Genomic DNA, 20,958 nt, shown 5'->3' on the forward strand with positions numbered 1-20,958 from the left:
TAGATGTGATCAACAAGGGATAAAAAAAGGCAGAGAAACAGGTACCAGCAGTCAGAGAGGTTTTTGCAACAATACGCTGTGTAGGGACTCAGGCTTTTGAGGAGAAAGCTGCAAAGCAGTGAGACTCAGCAAAAGGCTCCAAGAATGACACAATGAAGGGGGTAGTTATGAAATTATTAAGTCAAGGAAGATAACCCAATGATGTGAAGAAGTGTAGTATGTACATTAGTTTATTTTATTATTGCACCACGACAAGTTGTACTGATTGAACTAAGTGAATCTGATCATAACTGTTACCCTGTATGCGTATTCATTATGAAATGAAGCAGCTTATCAATTCATATCAGGGCTCATTTCACCAAGTGTTTGCTCAGTCTGGCTTCAGAGAGACTGAAACAGTACACGTGTGAAAGACACAACTATCTAGTTCAGGTCACAAGGGGGTAACTAATGTTACACTCCCAGGCTATACTACTGTACAAGTCGATATTGTACAATTGTTAGTTATTTCCATGAACATAAGATGCTCAAACCAATTACGGAAGCGACTGATACCAACGAACCAAAGAAAGTATCTATGGCAAATCTGAATTTGTAACAGCGAGGTCATACATTTTAGGAGTAAAAACAGACACGATGGCCCGAATGGCTTCCTTCTGTGACGTAAACTTCTGTGATTATATGATTATACGCCTAATGGAAATACGATGAAGGGTGTACATGTACATAGAGACCTAGGGGTTCAGATACATAAATCCCTGAAAGTACAAGTGCTGTTAGATATAGCCATTAAAAAGGTCAACAGCATTTCATGTTTTATAAATAAAGGATGGAGAATACAAGAGTAAAGTAGTAATGATAAATTTGCGCAAAACATTGGTTAGTCTAGAGTACTGTGTCCAGCTTTGTGCATTAAAGCCATTAAGTGCATACAATGCAGATTTTTAAAAATTTGTTCTTGGGATGTGGATGATACTGGCAAGACAGCACTAGCAGCATTTATTGTCCATCCCTAGTTGTTCCAGGGCATTAAAAGTAAATCACATTGTGAGATTGGAGTCACATCTAGACCAGAGCAGGAAGGGGTGGCACATTCCCACTTTTTTTTTTAAACCATAATTCAGCAGCCTTTTCAGAAATTACCAGATTTATTGAATCTAATTTCACAATTTGCCATTGTGGGATTTGACACCATCTGGGCTTCTAGTCCAGTACCACTAGGCTACCATATCTAACACCAGGATAATGCCATGATGGAAAACTATAGTTATGAGGAGCTACTGAGATTATTTCCACTGGAGCAAAGAAGGCTCCAGAAGAGATTTAGTTCAGGTTTTTAAAATTAGGAAAGACTATTTCCTTTGGTTAGGGATTCGGTGACGAGGAGTCATCAATTTAAATTTATGCCTAGCTTTTTTTTCATATGGCAGAGGGTTATTGAAGCATGGAATGCTTTGCCACATGGAGTGGTTGTAATAGAGCCAATACATATTTTAAGTAAAAAGTGGACAACTAATTGAAGCAGATTTGCATAGGAGTTAAAATGAATGGGCTACTAACACTGAAACTCAACAGCCTAGAAATTCAGTATCGCCACGTTTGGGGCGTTATAGTCGAGCGGACGCGAAATTTAGCGCCCGGTGCAAATTATCACCACCTTCAGCTAAATTGACCTGCTTCGCCCCAAGAGGTGCTTGGAGCGCTAAAGCAGGCACTACACGACTGTCCTAAGGCGCTAAGCCGGAGAAGCGAGGTGCTACCACCGAGGGCGGGCGTAGCGCAGGTGCGGCCAGTTAGCGATTGCAGGCAGACACGCTGGCGCCGGTCAGCTCTTAAAGGGGGAGGGTCGATTTGGATTGCAGTCACGCCCTGCACATTGGAGCCTTGATTCTCGGCCTGGACAGACCTGCTGCCACATTCTAACGCCTAGGACCATGGAGAGGGCCAGGGAGCGAGCGCAGCAGTTCAGTGAAGGGGCCCTGCAGGTTCTGGTTGGCGCAGTGGAGCGCAGGCGATCTATCCTGTTTCCAGACAGTGACAGGAGGCCGCTGCCCACCAACTACCGCACAGCTTGGAGGGAGGTGGCTCACAGAGTGACCTCCAGCAGCATGGTACCTAGGACCCCTGTGCAATGCAGGAAGAAGTTCAACAACCTCACTCGGGTTGTCAGGGTGAGTACCCTTTTCAGTATCCTCTTCATCCCTGCATGTGCACCTCACTTTATGGCCAAAGGGTCCTGAAAGCCCCAATGGTCAGCCCTCATCCAACACCTATGGGGCTTTCATGAAACTCACATGCACATTCACCACTTTCCACACTGTAAGGGCTATTCGACCATGGGAGGCAGTGCAGCCAAGATCAGGGCTTCACACTGTACTCAGAGCCCGTCCTTTCTCTTGCAGGGCAAGCTGGCCCACAATAGGAGGCAGCAGCAACGGACGGGGGAGGCCGGCCTCACCTTAAAGACCTCAGCGATCTGGAGCAGCGAGTCCAGCGCATTACGGCTGATTGGCCCAGTCACCACTGGAGATGCCGACCCCGTTCTGGACACCAATGGTAAGGTCATCACCTTTTCACCTCTCTCCTTCCACTTGTGCCTCACACCAGCATTCTTTGCCACTATCGAACCAATACAGTGCATTGCAGCACTCATGCCTCCCTCGCTGCCGCCCTGTCCTCACGCTAAAGCAACTCTTGTACCTCCCTGCTTTCAGATGGTGAATCACCAGGTGAGGAGGCGGGCCCTCAAGCTGCCACTGTGAGTGATTCTGAAGGCGAGAAGGAAGAGGAAGCCGGACCATCAGTGCCTCCCTCAGCCGAGGCAGCCCATGGCCATAATGGGGACACGTCTTCCCTGGAGGGGAGCAGGGAGGAAGGGTCTGAGGAGGGTGAAGCTCCGGGGCCCAGCGGGCTGCAGCAACGCGAGGGGGGTAGGGAAGCTCGGCGGCCTTCTCCCCGGAGGGAGAGTCTGGCCTCGAGTCCTGCTACAGTAAGCGCAAAAGAGGTGCGGCTCCTCGCTGAAATGAGCGTCCAGGCGGAGCACAGGCACACTGAGCTCATGGCTGCAGTGGCAAGGATGCCCGAATCCATTGAGTCACTGGTAAGGAGTGTCCAGGACTTCGGCGCAGCACTGGCAAGGAGTCTGCAGGACTTCGGCGCAGCACAGGCAGCTTCCACGCAAGTGCTTAGTGGTGCAATGCAGTCAGTGGCTGGTCTGATGCAGGCGCAGATTGAGGCCACACGAGCACTGACTGCTGCCACCCTCGCTGGATTGGGCACGAATCACCGGGGCCCTCGCTGCGCCGCAGAAAGCCAGCAGTCTGTGCTTCAGCAGATTGCTCCGCATGCTGCAGTGCTGCCCTGTGGGAGTGCCAGTGTGTCATCCGACCAGGGAGTGTGTGTCCTCGGTCAGGATGGCAGCATTCCTGCTGCCAACACTGTCACGCCTCCACTGCACCTGCCACCACCCGTAGGACAGACTGCTGCCGCCCATGCAGAGTTGGAGCAGTCAGCAGCCGGGCCCTCCAGGCCCAGAGCTGGTCCAGGCCGTCCCCCAAGGGCATCTGCCGACTCACTATCTGACACTCGGCAGCCTTCCCCCAGCCACTGGGGTCCCATTGCGGAGGAGCTGCAGGGTGGGAAGGGGCCAATCTCGCAAGCGAAGCAGATCACCCTCGAAGGCCAAAAAGTAGGAGGTGTGGCAAAATGCTGTAAATTTTTTGTGAAGGCCGAGGATCGTGGTCATTTTTTGTTAACTCTTTTGTTCATTGTCTCCAGGTTGTGAGAGCCAGTTATGTGTCTGACTGCTTTTTTGGGGGTTTCTCTGTATTACTTTGTCACGCGGGAAGGGCACACAGTTTGTTAAATAAATAATTGTCTTTATTCAGATTGTGCACAATTGTTCTTTGAACTATTTGTTGCCTTGACCGGCTCAGGGTTTGCGGAACCGTTCCATTCATGTTCTTTCAATGGCACAAGCCACTCCCTCAGAGGGGGCCTGGAACCGACTTGCAATAAGCCGCTGACGGACGGCCCTTGCACTTTGTGCCTCCCTTCCGTCTTGGTGCTCCTCCTCCTTCTCCTCCTCCTCTGCTGGTGCTCCAATGTCTGCTGGCAGTGGCTGAGTCCTGAGGATAGCCAGGTTATGCAGCATGCAGCACACTACAACGAAATGGGAGACTTGATCAGGTGAGTACTGAAGGGCTCCCCCGGAATGGTCCAGACAGCGGAACCGTTGCTTTAGCACGCCGATTGTGTGCTCAATGATGTTCCTGGTCGCTTGATGGCTGTCATTGTATCGCTCTTCAACAGGGGTGCTGGGCGCACGGAGCGGGGTCATCAGCCAGGTGCACAAAGGATAGCCCTTGTCCCCGAGAAGCCAGCCTCCTGGGTGAGCCGGGGCTTCGAAAAGGTCTGCCACAGAAGTCTGGCGCAGGATGAAGGCGTCGTGGCTGCTGCCTGGAAAGCGGGCATTGACAGCTAGTATCAGCTGTCTGTGGTCACACACCAACTGCATGTTCAACGAATGGAACCCCTTCCAGTTGCGGTAATCCTCGGCATTCTCTTGAGGCGCCCGCAAAGTCACATGCGTGCAGTCAATGGCGCCCTGGACCATGGGGAAGCCCACTATTCTTGCAAATCCCATTGCACGCTCTTGCTGCTTGTCCAGGGTCATGGGGAAGGAAATGTACTGACGTCTCCTTTTGAAGAGGGCATTCGTGACTTGGCGGATACAGCAATGCACCGCAAACTGGGAGACATTGGCAATAGCGGATTGGAAGGAGCCGGTGGCATAGAAGTTGAGAGCCACTGTCATCTTCACTGCCACCGACAGAGACGTCCTGCTCCTCAGCTGAGGCTGCAGATCTGTCTGAAGCAGGTGGCAGAGCTCAGTGACCACCTCCCTGCTGAATCGAAGCCTCCAAATACACTGCTCCTCAGACATGTTGAGGTAGGAGAACTGCTGGCGGAATACCCTGGGAGGGTAAGGTCTCCTGTGCCGACGCCTGTTGGCCCTCCTCCGTCTGGCCATGATACGCACTCTCTCTCGGCATCTCTGAGCCCTCTCACTAAAATGGAGAAACCCAACGTTTCCACACATTGCAGCCCCCATACGTGGCCACTCAAGGCTATGGCACTGAAAAATCAATCCAACTGCAAAGTTCTGGGTTGAAGCCAGAAGTACCTCTGCGAGCGCAGACTCAATGCAGAAAGCTCTCTCCCTTTGTCTCTCTGCAAATCTCTCTCTCTCACAGAAGGAGTGGTCCAAAATGGCTACCACTAAGAAGCCAGGAAGAGCCCCATTTAAATAGCGCCCCCCCCAGCCCCACAGCGACTGGGAACCGTTTGTGGTAAACCACTGTCATATCTGTCTGTATGTGTATGTGTATTCCACTAGGTACAGGTCTGGACATGCCTCGGCTGACTCCTCCCACTATTCCAGGTATATAAGTGACTACCTCCCAGTCCCTTAGTATTCTGGACGGGTCGACCACTCGAGACAAGACCTTCATTCTTTAGTTAATAAAAGCCTGATTGTTACTCGCTCAACCTCAGTCTTTTGAGTAATTGATGGCGCATCACCGTTCCAGTCAACCAGTCGCTGGGAGCGCCAGGCGGAAAGGGGGGGCGCCACTGAAGTTCTGGTTCGGGGCGCCCCAAGGGCGTTGCACCATGAAATGATGTCAGGATCTGCGCGCGCAGCTGAGCAGGCGTTGTGGTTTTGTGCCGCCGCTAAATGTCCGCTCAATTTCGCAAGAGGTGCAGGTCTCGCCGTGCCCGGGCTCTAGCCGCTTCGCGCCCCACTTATCGCCCTCTTAAGGCGCTAAAGGCTGGCGCTAACAACTGAATTTCTCCCCCTACAACTTTAAGAAAAATAATTTCATTTTATTTGGGTTACTTTAGTTTGCTTATAAAATAAATCTTAAACATTTCATGTTTGGTTAAAATGAAGCTAACCTCATCCTAAAATATCTAACTTACATTTTTAATATGAGAGTCCAGAGTTTGCACTTCTTGTTTTAGTCAAAAAGTTGACAATAACAGTAAATCTCTAGAGCCCTCAAACATCAACAGCCGGCTGCCTGATATTTTCTAAAAAGTGGACAGGAAATCATGGAAAGCAGGCCCATGACTTTCTTATTACATAAGATATACTGTACAGAAACAGGCCATTCGGCCAAACCAGTCCATGTCGGCATTTATGCTCCACTTGTGCCTCCGCCCATCCTTCCTCTCACTTGATGCTGCTTGAGAGCGGCGGCAGCAGACCTGCAAGGAACCAACCGAAGCGAAGTTAAAAGCAGCGGCGAGGCTCAGGTAGGCATACTAATCTCCGAGGGAGGGAGAGAAGTAAAAAGTAATCGAAGTGTGACGTCACCAGAAAGCAGGTAAGTGATTCGTTGGTATTTCTCTCTTTTTAAACTTTAACTCTGTGATTTATAGTTTCTAAGCTCTCTGTGGTGTAGCGGGGACTGTTGGTAAACCAGGGCCCTTAAATATACCATTTAACTGTAGTGTAATTGGTGGGATTGATTTGATTTAATTTAATTTAAATTAATTAAAGGCTAAGTCATGACAGGAGAGCCCGGCCCCGTGGTATGCTGCTCCTGTGCTATGTGGGAACTCAGGGACACTTCCTGTGTCCCTGACAACTATGTGTGCAGGAAGTGTGTCCAGCTGCAGCTACTGGCAGACCGCATTGCGGCGCTGGAGCTGCAATTGGATACATACTGGACCATTCGCGATGCTGAGAACGTTGTGGATATCACGTTTGAGCAGTTGGTCACACCGCAGGCAAAAGTTGCACAGGCAGAAAGGGAAGGGGTGACCAACAGACAGAGTAGTAGGTGCAGGCAGGTAGTGCAGGGGTTCCCTGTGGCCATCTCCCCCTCAAACAGATATACCACTTTAAATACTGTTGGGGGGGATGGCTTATCAGAGGAAGGCAGCAGCAGCCAACTTCCTGGCATCAGGGGTGGCTCTGCTGCACAGGACGGGAGGAAAAAGAGGGGTAGAGCTATAGTAATAGGGGATTCTATTGTAAGGGGAATAGATAGGCGTTTCTGCGGCCGCAAGCGAGACTCCAGGATGGTATGTTGCCTCCCTGGTGCAAGGGTCAAGGATGTCTCAGAGCGGCTGCAGAACATTTTGGAAGGGGAGGGTGAACAGCCATTTGTCGTGGTGCATATAGGTACCAACAATATAGGTAAAAAATGGGATTAGGGCCTTAAAGCTGAATATAGAGAGTTAGGAGGTAAATTAAAAAATAGGACCTCAAAGGTAGTAATCTCAGGGTTGCTATCAGTGCAACGTGCTAGTCAGAGTAGAAATAGAAGGATATTTCAGATGAATACGTGGCTAGAGGAATGGTGCGAGGGGGAGGGGTTCAAATTCCTGGGACATTGGAACCGGTTCTGGGGGAGGTGGGACCAGTTCAAACCGTTTGCACCTGGGCAGGGCCGGGACCGATATCCTAGGGGGAGTGTTTGCTAGTGCTCAAGGAGTTGGATATATTTCTTAAGGCTAAAGGGATCAAGGGGTATGGGGAGAAAGCAGGGACGGGGTACTGAATTTGGATGATCAGCCATGATCGCATTGAATGGCGGAGCAGGCTCAAGTGGCCTACTCCTGCTCCTATCTTCTATGTTTCTATGCTTTGGGGGAGGGTTTAAACTAAAATGGCACGGAGTTGGGAACCTGAGCAGCGGGACAGAGGAAAGGGAAACAAGGATAAAAGCAAAAGATAGGAAGGAGAAAAACAAAAGTGGCAGTCAGAGAAATCAACGGTTTAAATCAAACATGGCCACAGTAAATAATAATTCTAATAGGTCTAAGAGCGTTAAAAAACAAGCCTGAAGGCTTTGGCCTAGAAATTCAGTATAGCCGCGTTTGGGGCGCTAGTCCTGGCGATGCGCAAAGTTTAGCGCCAGGCGCAATTTAGCGCCACCTAGCGCGATATTGGGTTGCAGCGCCCCTAAAGGTGATTGCGGCGCTAAATCAGGCGCTGCACGCTACTCTTAAGGCGCTAACCCGGCGGCGGGGCACAGTGAGGGTGCTGTCAATAATCACTTTCCCTGAGACACACTGGCGCCAGCCAGCTCTTAAAGGGGCAGGTCAATTGGCATCACCAGACACACTCACTGCCTTGTAGGCCTTCAAAGCGGTGGGAGCCTACCTGTGGCGCACCAGCCTAGCAAGACATGGAAAGGGTGAGGCAGAGGGCGGAACGCCTCACTGATGGGGCATTGGATGCTTTGGTTGGCGCAGTGGAATCAAGGCCAAGGAAGATGGTCGGAATGTGATTTATGTTTTGGACAGTCTCCCGGGTGTGAGAGCCAGTTATGTGTCAGTGTATTAGTTTTGCTTTCTGTTGCCATAGCTTTCTCATGTTTGAAGGAACCACATTTTGTGTAATGAAACACTTTTCATTTACAATGGCCATGCCTGCTATTTACATGCATCTTGCCCTTCACAGGCTTGGGGGGTATCAGACTGGTTCCATTCCTGTTCTTGGAATGGCAGCAAGCATTCCGTGAGAGGGGCCTAGAAGCTACTTCTGATCAGCCTCTGACGCGCAGCCTAAGAGCCGCTCGCGTAGAAGTTCAGGCCAGCAGGCATCTTCTCAGCCACCGACAAGAGATGTCCTGCACCTTATCTGAGGCTGCAGATCTGGCTGAAGCAGCTGGCACAGCTCAGTCACCACCTCCTTTCTAAATCGCAGCCTTCTGACACACTGCTCCTCCGGCATGTTCATGTAGGAAAACAGCTGTCGGAAAACCCTGCCAGCATAAGGTCTGCTGTGGCAACGTCTGTTGGCCCTCCTCCGTCTGGCCATGCCCGCCCCCCTCTCCCAGCGTCTCAGTGCCCTTTCCAGATGATTCAGCAGCAGGACGTTCCCCTCCAAGGCAGCCCCCATAATAAGTGCCCACAGGAAGGTTCCCCGTTGTCAAGGCTCACCAACAGCAAGGTGATGGTCAGAAGGCTGAAGATCGTCTGCCTGCGCTGGCTCAGTGGTCAAATGGCTCTCAGTGTGCAGCTCAGCAACTCTTTGTAGTTCTCGAGGAAGTTGTGGTCCAAAAATGGCTGCCGCTTTTAAACCACACCAGTCCCCTTTAAATAACGCTCCTCCAGCCCGAGAGCGACTTGGTAAGGTTCCAGGTAAGCTGTCACTATTAGTGCCAGGCGCTACGGAGGGGGGCGCCACTGAATTTCTGGTCCGGGCGCCCAAAAGGCGCTGCACACTCAAATGACGTCATAATCAGCCTGCGCCCATGAGCGGGCACAAAGATTTAGCGCCGGCGCTAAATGCATGCTCAATATGGGGCGAGGCGCTAGGCGCCCTGCGCCCGCCCGGAAATTGGCTAGCGCCCCACTTCTCGGCCTTTTTAGGCGTTAATCGGTGGCGCTAACAACCAAATTTCTCCCCCTTTGTGTCTTAATGCGAGGAGCATTCGTAATAAGGTGGATGAATTTGCTGCGCAAATAGAGGTAAACGAATATGATTTGATTGGGATTATGTAAACATGGTTCCAGGGTAGCCAAGGCTGGGAACTCAACATCCAGGGGTATTCAATATTCAGGAAAGATAGGCAAAAAGGAAAGCGAGGTGGGGTAGCATTGCTGGTTAAAGAAGGGATTAACACAATTGTAAGGAAGGATATTAGCTCTGATGTGGAATCTGTATAGGTAGAACCGAGAAATACCATGGGGCAGAAAACATTAGTGGGAGTGGTATATATACCTCCAAACAGTAATGCGGAGGTTGGGGATGGCATTAAAAGGGAAATTAGAGAAGCGTGCAATAAGGGCACAGCAGTCATCATGGGTGACTTTAATCTACATATAGATTGGGCTAACCAAATTAGTAACAATACTGTGGAGGAGGAATTCCTGGAGTGTTTACGGGATGGTTTCCTGGACCAATATGTCGAGGAACCAACCAGAGATCAGGCCATCTTAGACTGGGTATTATGTAACGAGAAAGGATTAATTAGCAAACTTGTTGTACGAGGCCCCTTGGGTCGGCGCGATCATAATATGATCGAATTCTTCATTAAGATGGAGAATGAAGTAGTTAACTCAGAGACTAGGGTCCTGAATTTAAATAAAGGAAACTACGATGGTCTGAGGCGCGAGTTGCGTAGGATTGATGGGGGAATGTCACTCAAAGGGTTGACGGTGCATAGGCAATGGCAAACATTCAAAGACCGCATGGATGAACTACAGAATTTGTTCATCCCAGTTTGGCATAAAAATTTTAAAAAGGTGACTCAACTGTGGCTAACAAGGGAAATTAGGGATAGCATAAGATCCAAGGAGAGGACATATAAATTGGCCAGAAAAAGCAGTAAACCTGAGGATTGGGAGCAGTTTAGGATTCAACAAAGGAGGACAGGAAGTGGCGGTAGGGATTGTGGATGCATTGGTAATAATTTTCCAAAACTCCCTAGACTCAGCAAAGGTCCCGGCAGACTGGAAAACTGCTAATGTAACGCCCTTATTTAAAAAGGGCAGTAGACAGAAGGCTGGAAACTATAGCCTAACATCTGTGGTAGGTAAAAATATTGGAGTCCATTATTAAGGAGACAGTAACAGGACATTTGGATAATCATAATTTAATAGGACAAAGTCAGCATGGTTTTATGAAGGGGAAGTCATGTTTGACAAATTTGTTGGAGTTCTTTGAGGAAGTAACATATAGGGTGGATAAAGGGGAACCAGTGGACGTAGTGTATTTAGACTTCCAAAAGGCATTTGACAAGGTGCCACACAAAAGATTATTGCTTAAGATAAAAAATCACAGGATTGGAGGTAATATTCTGGCATGGATAGAGGATTGGCTATCTAACAGAAGGCAGAGAGTTGGGATAAATGGTTCATTCTCAGACTGGCAATCAGTAACTAGTGGTGTTCCACAGGGGTCAGTGCTGGGTCCCCAACTCTTTACAATCTATATTAACGATTTGGAGGAGGGGACCGAGTGTAACATATCAAAGTTTGCAGATGATACTAAGATGGGAGGGAAAGTAGTGAGTGAGGAGGACATAAAAAACCTGCAAGGGGACATAGACAGGCTAAGTAAGTGGGCAGAGATTTGGCAGATGGAATACAATACTGGAAAGTGTGAGGTTATGCACTTTGGCAGGAAAAATCGTAGAGCAAGTTATTATCTTAATGGCAAGAAACTGGAAAGTACTGAAGTACAAAGGGATCTGGGGGTCCTGGTGCACGAAACTCAAAAGGTTAGTATGCAGGTGCAGCAAGTGATTAAGAAGGCCAATGGAATGTTGGCTTTCATTGCAAGGGGGATAGAATATAAAAATAGGGAGGTATTGCTTCAGTTGTACAAGGTATTGGTGAGACCGCACCTGGAATACTGCATACAGTTTTGGTGTCCATACTTAAGAAAAGACATACTTGCTCTCGAGTCAGTACAAAGAAGGTTCACTCGGTTAATCCCGGGGATGAGGGGATGGACATATGAGGAGAGGTCGAGTAGATTGGGACTCTACTCATTGGAGTTCAGAAGAATGAGAGGCGATCTTATTGAAACATATAAGATTGTGAAGGGGATGGATCGGGTGGATGCGGGGAGGATGTTCCCGATGATGGGTGAAACTAGAACTAGGGGGCATAGTCTTAGAATAAGGGGCTGCTCTTTCAAAACTGAGATGAGGAGGAACTACTTCACTCAGGAGGGTGGTAGGTCCATGGAATATGCTGCCCCAAAAAGCTGTAGAAGCTGCATCATTACATAAATTTAAAACAGAAATAGACAGTTTCCTAGAAGTAAAGGGAATAAAGGGTTATGGGGAGCGGGCAGGAATTTGGACATGAGTCTAGGTTCGGATCGGTCATGGCCCTGTGGGTAGCGGAGCGGGCCCAGGGGCCGTGTAGCCTGATCCTGCTCCTATTTCGTGTGTCTAATTCTGTTAGATTCAGGAGATGGTTCTGTGATAGTAGATTGGCGGTTAGGATCAGATCAGCCATGATCTTACTGAATGGCAGAGCAGGCTCGAGGGGCCGATTGGCCTACTCCTGCTCCTATTTCTTATGTTATGTTCTTATGACAAAGGGATTAATTAAGAAGGGGAAAATAGAATATAAGAGTAAGCTTGCAGTGAACATAAAAACTGACTGTAAAAGCTTTTATAGATATGTGAAGAGAAAAAGAGTGGTGAAGTCAAGCGTAGGTCCCTTGCAGTCAGAACCAGGGGAATTTATAATGGGGAACAAAGAAATGGCCGACCAATTAAATACATATTTGGTTCTGTCTTCACAAAGGAGGACACAAATAACCTCCCAGAGATGTCGGGGAACATAGGGTCTGATGAAAGGGAGGAACTGATAGAAATCAGTATTTGTAGGGAAATGGTGTTAGGGAAATTGATGGCATTGAAGGCCGATAAATCCCCAGGGTCTGATAATCTACATCCTAGGGTACTTAAGGAAGTGGCCCTAGAAATAGTAGATGCATTGCTGATCATCTTCCAACATTCGATGGAATCTGGAACAGTACCCATGGATTAGAGGGTAGCTAATGTTACCCCACTATTCAAAAAAGGTGGTAGAGAGAATTACAGACCGGTAAGCCTGACATCGGTAGTGGGGAAAATGCTAGAGTCCATTATAAAAGATGTAATAGCAGAGCACTTGGAAAAAAGTGACAGGATCGGACAAAGTCAACATGGATTTACAAAAGGTAAATCGTGCTTGACTAATCTACTGGAAATTTTTGAGGATGTAACTGGTAAAATAGATAAGGGAGAACCAGTGGATGTGGTGTATTTGGACTTTCAGAAAGCTTTCGATAAGGTCCCGCATAAGAGATTAGCGTGTAAAGTTAAGGCACATAGGATTGGGGGCAAGGTATTGACATGGATAGAGAACTGGTTGGCAGACAGAAAGCAAAGAGTTGGAATAAACGGGTCTTTTTCCGAATGGCAGGCAGTGACTAGTGGGGTACTGCAGGGATCGGTCCTTGGACCCCAGCTATTCACAATATAGATTAATGATCTAGACAAGGGAACTAGATGTAATATCTCCAAATTTGCAGACGACACAAAGCTGGGTGGGCGTGTGTGCTGTGAGGAGGATGCAGAGAAACTCCAGGATGATTTGGACAGGTTGGGTGATTGGGCAGAAGCATGGCAGATGCAATATAACGTGGATAAATGTGAGGTTATCCACTTTGGTGGCAAAAACAGGAAGGCAGATTATCTGAATGGCAATAGATTGGGAGAAGGGGAAGTGCAACAAGACCTGGGTGTCCTTGTGCACCAGTTGCTGAAGGTAAGCATGCAGGTGCAGCAGGCGGTTAAGAAGGCAAATGGTATGTTGGCCTTCGTAGCGAGAGGGTTTGAGTACAGGAACAAGGATGTCTTGCTGCAGTTGTACAGGGCCTTGGTGAGACCACATCTTGAGTATTGTGTGCAGTTCTGGTCGCCTTATCTGAGGAAGGATGTTCTTGCCATGGAAGGAGTTCAGCGAAGATTCACCAGGCTGATACCTGGGATGGCAGGAATGATGTATGAGGAGAGATTGGGTCGATTGGGCTTATACTCGCTGGAGTTTAGAAGAATGAGAGGGAATCTCATTGAAACTTATAAAATTCTGACAGGACTGGACAGACTAGATGCAGGAAGGATGTTCCCGATGGTCGGGGAGTCCAGAACCAGGGGTCACAGTCTAAGGATAAGGGGTAAGCCATTTAGAACAGAAATGAGGAGGAATTTCTTCACCCAGAGAGTGGTGAACCTGTGGAATTCTCTACCACAGAAGGCAGTAGAGGCCAATTTATTATATTCAAGAAGGAGTTGGATATATTTCTTAAGGCTAAAGGGATCAAGGGGTATGGGGAGAAAGCAGGGACCGGGTACTGAATTTGGATGATCAGCCATGATCGCATTGAATGGCGGAGCAGGTTCGAGGGGCCGAATGGCCTACTCCTGCTCCTATCTTCTGTTTCTATGTTTCCTCATCTAACTCAGTATAACCATCTATTCCTTTCTCTATCATATGTTTATTTAGATTCCCCTGAAATGCATCTATACTATTCGCCTCAACTTATAATACGGCGAGCAGAACTGTACACAGTACTCCAAGTGTAGTCTAACCAAGGTTTGATACAAGATTATGCATAACTTCTCTACTTTTCAATTATATCCCTCTACAAATAAACACTCGTGCTTGGTTTGCTTTTTTTATTGCTTTATTAACCTACGTCGCTACTTATAGCAATTTGTATAGTTGTACGCCGAGATCCCTTTGCTCCTCGACCCCATTTAGATTCTTATTTTCCAAGTAATACGTGACCTCCTTACGTTTTTACCAAAATGTAATACCTCACAGTTATCATTTGCCAATTATATGCCCATTCTGCAAGTTCATTAATGTCTCCTTGTAATTTGTTATAGTCCTCCTCAGTACTGACTATCCCATCTTCAAAGGCACCTTGCCACAGGCCTTTAGCCCATCTAGTTTACCTACTTCTAAGTGTGAAGTAACGTGAAAATTTTTCAAGACTAAGGGGGAGAAATTTGGTTGTTAGCGCCTCGGAGGGGGGGGGGCTGCTAAGGGGTTAGCGACTGGACGCAGCAACGCCCGCAAACTTCAGTGCCGGTTTCGCACTGGCGCTAACTCTTACCAGCTGGGCCTCTACCTCCTCGCAGAGCGTGATGTCATAAAGTGCGCAGCACCCAGTTATTGCCCCAGATGTGAAATTGCCTCCCGTCCCCTGCTGTATCGTCGGACATGAACGACAACAGGAAGAGGAGGCGTTGTCAATTGAGCTGGCCGCTTGGGGAGCACTAATTAAAGGGAATGGTTTTCAGGTAGGCCAACCTTTTTAATTTGCACCAGTCTGGTGCCTGCTCAAAGTTTTCGATATTTCATTGCTGTAAGATGTCCAAGCCCTCCACTTTGTGAGTGTTTGGGGCTGTAATGGCAGTCGCACAGGTCGCCTTGCAACGTAGAACTGCCGATATGTAGGTTGTGCACCATCAGTGGCCCTTCCCTTTAAGCGAGGGAAGCAGCCTCTGATGCCGTTAGCAATGCGCTCCACATTGTTCAGCGCTCTGCCGCTACCGCCCCACTCTCGGACTTTAGCGCCCTAAGAGACATGGTTAGCACTTGATTTAGCGTTCCACTTCCCTCTTGGAGCGCTAAAGTCGAATTTCCCGGCAGGAGAGAATCATTAGTGCCTGCCGCTACTTTTTCTGCTTTTCAAAAGTTAGCGCTACGGAATTTCTAGCCCATAATGTTTGTAAAGATTTTCATTACATTGTCCATTTAGAGGGAGCAGTAACCACATAACTAATTATTTTAGCATACTAGACAGGTAAGTATCCACAGATCTCTCAAGACACTGCTCATGGTGAATCTGGGATTACACGTTGCGGGAGGAGGAGTATATATGGTCTCTGAAAGAACTTGGAAAGAAGTGTTTTTTGATTGGTTCTTGGAGAATTAGAGCCAATCAGGATTTTTTGGTAACATGGGCAAACACATGCTACACGCAAGACTTGTACACACGTGCAGACACAGATCTTCCAAGGCATTGCTTATGGATTAAAAAAAAGCTGTGTGCATAAATAGTACAATTATCAATGTAAAATGTTCCCTCCATATACCAAAAGTTACATAATTAAGCTAATCTGTTCACGTAACATGCTGTAGTTGCATAAACAACCCTTTGAATATAGTTAATTACATCTTTTTCCTACCAAAGGTACCTCAGATGGAGCTCAGAAGTTCATGTTAACATACAGAATAAAAGCAGTTATCCGTAAATTCTGACTTTTACTGCTCAGGCATTTTCCATAACTGGGACGTAGAGGACATTACAAAAACACATGCCCTGGCACACTTGTTGAATAACCAGTCTTCTAGTCCAGTACCACAACCACTAGGCTACCATATCCAACACTAGGATAATGCCATGGATAAAACTTGATTATTCCTTACAATATGAATGTATTGTAATTGTAATTTTACTGATGAGGAATAAAGTCCTGACCTTTGCCTGAAGATGGATGAGGTTTCCATCTTTCCACATTTTAGTTTCTAGTGTTTGTCCAGGAATGACTGGCTTTGCAAAACGAACCTGTATTAAAAGAATTCCATCATTGCCATTATCTTATATCCCATACACCACATTTACAAAAATTATGACCAAATCAGTACAAGTTTGGAGCAAGTCCAAGTCCAATTAAGTGCAAGTTTAATAACCATTAACTTCCATGCATATGTATAACACGTGCCAAAAAAAGCTCAAAAGGGAATTAAAATGCATACCAAAGATTTAGAACTAAATTATTGATGACGCAGAAAAATGTCAATACGCTATTAGGTTTATGTGTAAGGACCAGTGGATTTATATATCATCTTTATACATAATGATGATGCACAACTTATTCAATGTACTGTACATGGCAGTTTTAGTAATTAAGCACAATTTTACACAAGCAGTGTTTTTCTTGTTCTGGCTGCAAATTAATTTGAATCATCAACCACTAAAGTAGTAAATAGCCCCGATTTAACACAAGGCAGCGGTTCAGTGGCCGGAGGTCGAGGCAGGCGGCAAAACACACTGCCCACGGCAGCATAAGGTGCCTTTAGATCCCATCACACTGGCCTAGATTTTAACCCACAAATGAAAGGAAAGTATTCTAATCCCACAGTCCCTCTGTATAATTAATAAATGTAACAAATAAAAATGACACCCAAAAGATAAATGCACAACCAATCCAGTGCTCAGTGGATAATAGAATATAAATGAAATATGCTGTTTTATACCTTGATGGCTTTGAATTTTGTCACATCATTATTTGCATACTGTTTCAAGACGTGCCGTGCAGCAAACCCCATGGAACACAACCCATGCAGAATGGGCTTTTTGAACCCTTTGAAAAGGAGGAAAATAAGTTACTTTAAATTGTTATTAATCATTCTGTAAACGTTTCACAAATCTAACTTAATAGGGCATTATATTTTATCTGACTGCTAGTCCTGTAGAGCTTCAGGTACAGAGCCAGTTTCAGTTTCTTCACTTCAATTTTTGGCTGGTTACTGTTCTTCATTCTGGTAAATGTCAACTTCAAGTAGGTCTTTCGCTACAGTGCTTTGCCAGGGTATTCTTTGACTTCCACATGTTACATATACATTGCAATTTCGCAATTATATGGAATCTTATGTGGGAACAAGATTTATTTTTAAACTGTCCCAAATTTTACATGTAAGGTAATCTTTTTTAAATCAGTTTCTGACCAACATGAAACAAATAAATAAGGTTAAGAAAAAGAATTCTACAAAACATGATAGTATTTCATCCTTAGAATGACATCAAACAGCAATTGTGAAAGCAATTAATGCAAAAAGTCAAAACAATGTATCTCAATGATTAGTGTTACAAATATCAATAAGCTTAATCACTATCAGATTCTAAATCCATAATTTAAATCAATAGCTATATAATTCCAAAGTTGTAGAATATTAAATGCAGAAAACGCTCAGCGATCACTAAGAAATACAATATGAGTCAGAAGATACAAATGCAGACAAAACACATTTTAAAATGTTCTGACGAATGGTTACATGCCTGAAACATTAATTTTTCTGCCTTTTCCCAATAGATGCTGCCTGACCTGCTAAGTGTTTCCAGAATTTTTCTGTATTATAGGCTTACCTATGAATCCCAGAAAAACAAACAAACAGCTTCAAAAAAATGTATAGCTGAAAAACAGCTCTGAATAAAGGCCAATGAACATAGCCCTCCCCAGCCTCCTCCTCAAACCTGGCGTACTCTGCATTTCTCCAATTCTGGACTCTTGCACATCCCCAACTTCCATCGCTCACCATTGACGGCCGTGCCTTTAGTTGTCGAAGTTTCAAGCTCTGGAATTCCTTCCTAAAACCTCTCCGTCTCTCTCTCCTCCCCTTAAGACACCTTAAAACCCAACTCCTTGACCATGCCTTTGGTCAACTGTCCTAATGTCTCCTTCTTTGGCTCGGTGTCAATGTATTTTTGAGCGATTACATGCCTGTGAAGTGCCTTGGGTCGTTTTACTATGTTTAAGATGCTATATAAATGCAAGTTGTTAATCAGATCACATTTTGAAACTGCTGCACATCAACTTTAATTCCGTGTCAACATCTTGAATGAGAACCAGATCAAACGTATTTATTGTACTGCACCATACCCAATAACGGCTAATGATGAAGTGACTCACCAATCAATTCAATTTTCTGTCAAAGAAAGGTTATTTATTCAGTTCTATTTCAATAAATCATTGCCCTTTAGCAAATAATTTCCATTTCATGTACAAGTTGTTAGGGTTTGAAAGCTACACAACAGTGCACCAAAAAGTAGCGCTGGACAGCTAGACCTATCTGGTTATAAATTAACTATATCAATATTCATATAGATCAAATCAGTTTCTGCAAAATGCAATCCCAAGGCTTATCACTGGTCCAAGTCACAAGTAGCTGATGAACTCAATCCAACAATCAGCTTTAATTTTCTTTACCAAGCAAAGCTTACTTGCTTAAATTTGTGGTACATTTAAGAAAATACTAGCAATGTGACCGTATTTATTTTAATTTATTACGGTTAAGTGTTGGTGTACATATTCGCTCTTTTTTAGTGCTCACTCAATTACCAAATGTCAAATTTACCAAATGATTCATTTGTAATTCTACTTGATCAAATATCACCTCATTTCCAACAAAATTACTGTTGTATCCTATGCAAAACCAAGGGCTTGAAATTCATATGGTTTGCACCACATGGATGGCGCTAAAATGCCTTTGACAGCTGATGCTGGTTCCAGCGCCCCACGCCAGATCGGTGGTGTCAGTAGAGCTGCCGGTAACATCGATCGCCAGGGAGCTTGCCATGATGGAGATCATGACGTCAGTGAGTGTGCAACGCTCACTGGATGCCTGATCTCCCAACTTTGTTTTAGCCAAGGTACTTAACGGCTGGAGAAAGCAACGGTAGCTTCAGGTGGCGTGCAGCAGCAGGAAGCTGGCTGAAGTGACGCTATTTAAAGGGATCCTCACCAATCACTCGCACCCGTCAGAGTTTTGAAGTATGAGTGGCTGTGTGCTAGTTCCTGCTACTGGAAGAGTTTTCCTTAGTCATTTCAACAATTCTTTGGTAAGTACAAAACTCCCACATTATTTTTGAAAGGCTTCGAAGTACAACACTTGCTAAAAATCACTCTCACTTATTGTGCAGTTGGTGTGCAACCACGGGCAGCAAATCCTTAATGTCAATGCCCGCTATCCTGGCAGCAGCCATGATGCCTTCATCCTGTGCCAGACCAGTGTGCCAGCCCTCTTCCAGCTACCACATCAAGCTTGAAGATGGCTGCTCGGAGACAAGGACTATCCGCTCTCCACCTGGCTCATGACTCCCCTCCGCAACCCTAATACTTATGCTCAGCACTTATATAATGAGAGCCATGCTGCCACCAGGAACATCATGATCGAGCAGACCATCAGCTTATTGAAGCAACAATTGCACTGCCTTGACCGCTCAGGAGCCCTCCAGTACTCGGCGGAGCGGGTGCCCCATTTCCTGGTGGTCTGCTGCATGCTCCACAACTTGGCCATCATGAGAGCGCAGCCCTTTCCAGCAGGGATTGTGGGACCACCTCAGGAGGAGGACGAGGCGGATGAGGATGAACAGGACAAGGAGGAGGCAGCCACTCAATCGGCCTTCCAGACGGGCTGTACATGACTGGCTCATCTGACTGCAATTTGAATGAATGAAACCCCAGATCCCTGTTGCTCACCACATCCCCATCATACCATTCCTATATCACAGCGTCCTCCTGAAATGAGAGAGACCACAAAATAATACAAAGACCATTAATAAATTTATCTATAAACATATCACACATATTACATGAATTCTAATAACTAATGACCCTAGTGCCTGCCATAGTTGAACAGCTGTGTTTGTGTGCAAGGTGAGAGATGTGGGTGTGAGTGTTGCTAGGCGAGTGCTGAGGGTGTGGTGCCTGGTGCATTGAGCAGTGTGTGAAGCTTGTGGTACAGATGGTGGTATCTAACATTTGTTGAAGCTTTCATTCACCCTGGCCACCCGTGAGAGCTCATTAAACTTCCTCCTGCACTGGATGTGGGACCTGGGGAGCACAGTACTGCTCGTAACGTGGTGCAACACCTCCCTCCACATGGTCCGGCAGACTTGTGGCAAGGGCCTCCTGCCAGTTGGTACAGGGCCGTCCGCCTTCTCTCCATCGCTAAAACCAATGCCTCCAAAGCGTCATCGGAAAACCTCTGGGCTCTCTCCCTGGGGCAGCAATCTGCCATCAGCATTTGTAAATAAGTGCTCCTTCTCCTTCTTATGGTTGTTGAGGCAGCTGAACACCCAATAATACTGAGAAAGAGGTGCTACAGCATCAATGAACCTCCCTTTTAAGTCGTGAAAAAAGCCTGTGGCAATCATTACTTGAGTTTAGACTACATTGGTCCATCTTTTCAGTGTAACGCCAATGAGCTTGGTTTTTAGATTAGATCATAACTGCAATCATTTTAATGAGGAGTGAGGATGAATTTTACGTGCAGTCTAGATGATTTTCACCTGTAGCTACTTAACCATTTTTAGTCTAAACACTACCCATTCCTTGGCTATAATGAATTTCTAGTCCCAAGTGTTTTATCACTTTCTGTATATATAGAATTCAGCCCCTTCACAAAAAGTGACAAAAATCCATTTGTATTTTCAGCTCTAGATGGAAACTATCCACATAAAAAGTGTCCCGACAGACCCTTTAACATACTGTCCAAAAAATCACTAAAACATTATGGTGGAAAAATTCGTTAGCAACCATTTTGGGTCGCTTTGACACCCGGCGAAAAATAGCACCGGCGATCGCTAACTTCAGTTTTAGCCCCCCAAGAGGGAGGTGGAGCGTTAATTCAAGCGCT

The 20,958-nt window shown here is 46.3% G+C and overlaps 1 protein-coding gene across 2 annotated transcripts in view; it reads right to left on the bottom strand.

Moving 5' to 3' along the window:
* Positions 1-20,958, bottom strand: part of hsd17b4 (hydroxysteroid (17-beta) dehydrogenase 4) — a 235,015-nt gene that overhangs the window by 24,873 nt on the left and 189,184 nt on the right. For both annotated transcript variants that reach the window (XM_085986923.1, XM_085986934.1), the window contains exons 19-20: positions 16,798-16,904; positions 16,019-16,105 (exon numbers count right to left, since the gene is read on the bottom strand). In XM_085986923.1, coding sequence (XP_085843049.1) covers positions 16,019-16,105; positions 16,798-16,904 — 194 coding nt within the window. The remainder of the gene's footprint in view (positions 1-16,018; positions 16,106-16,797; positions 16,905-20,958) is intronic.

The sequence above is a fragment of the Somniosus microcephalus genome, chromosome 1 (assembly GCF_052327205.1).
Source record: "Somniosus microcephalus isolate GS21.2 chromosome 1, FLI_Smic_1.0, whole genome shotgun sequence".
NCBI lineage: Eukaryota > Metazoa > Chordata > Chondrichthyes > Squaliformes > Somniosidae > Somniosus > Somniosus microcephalus.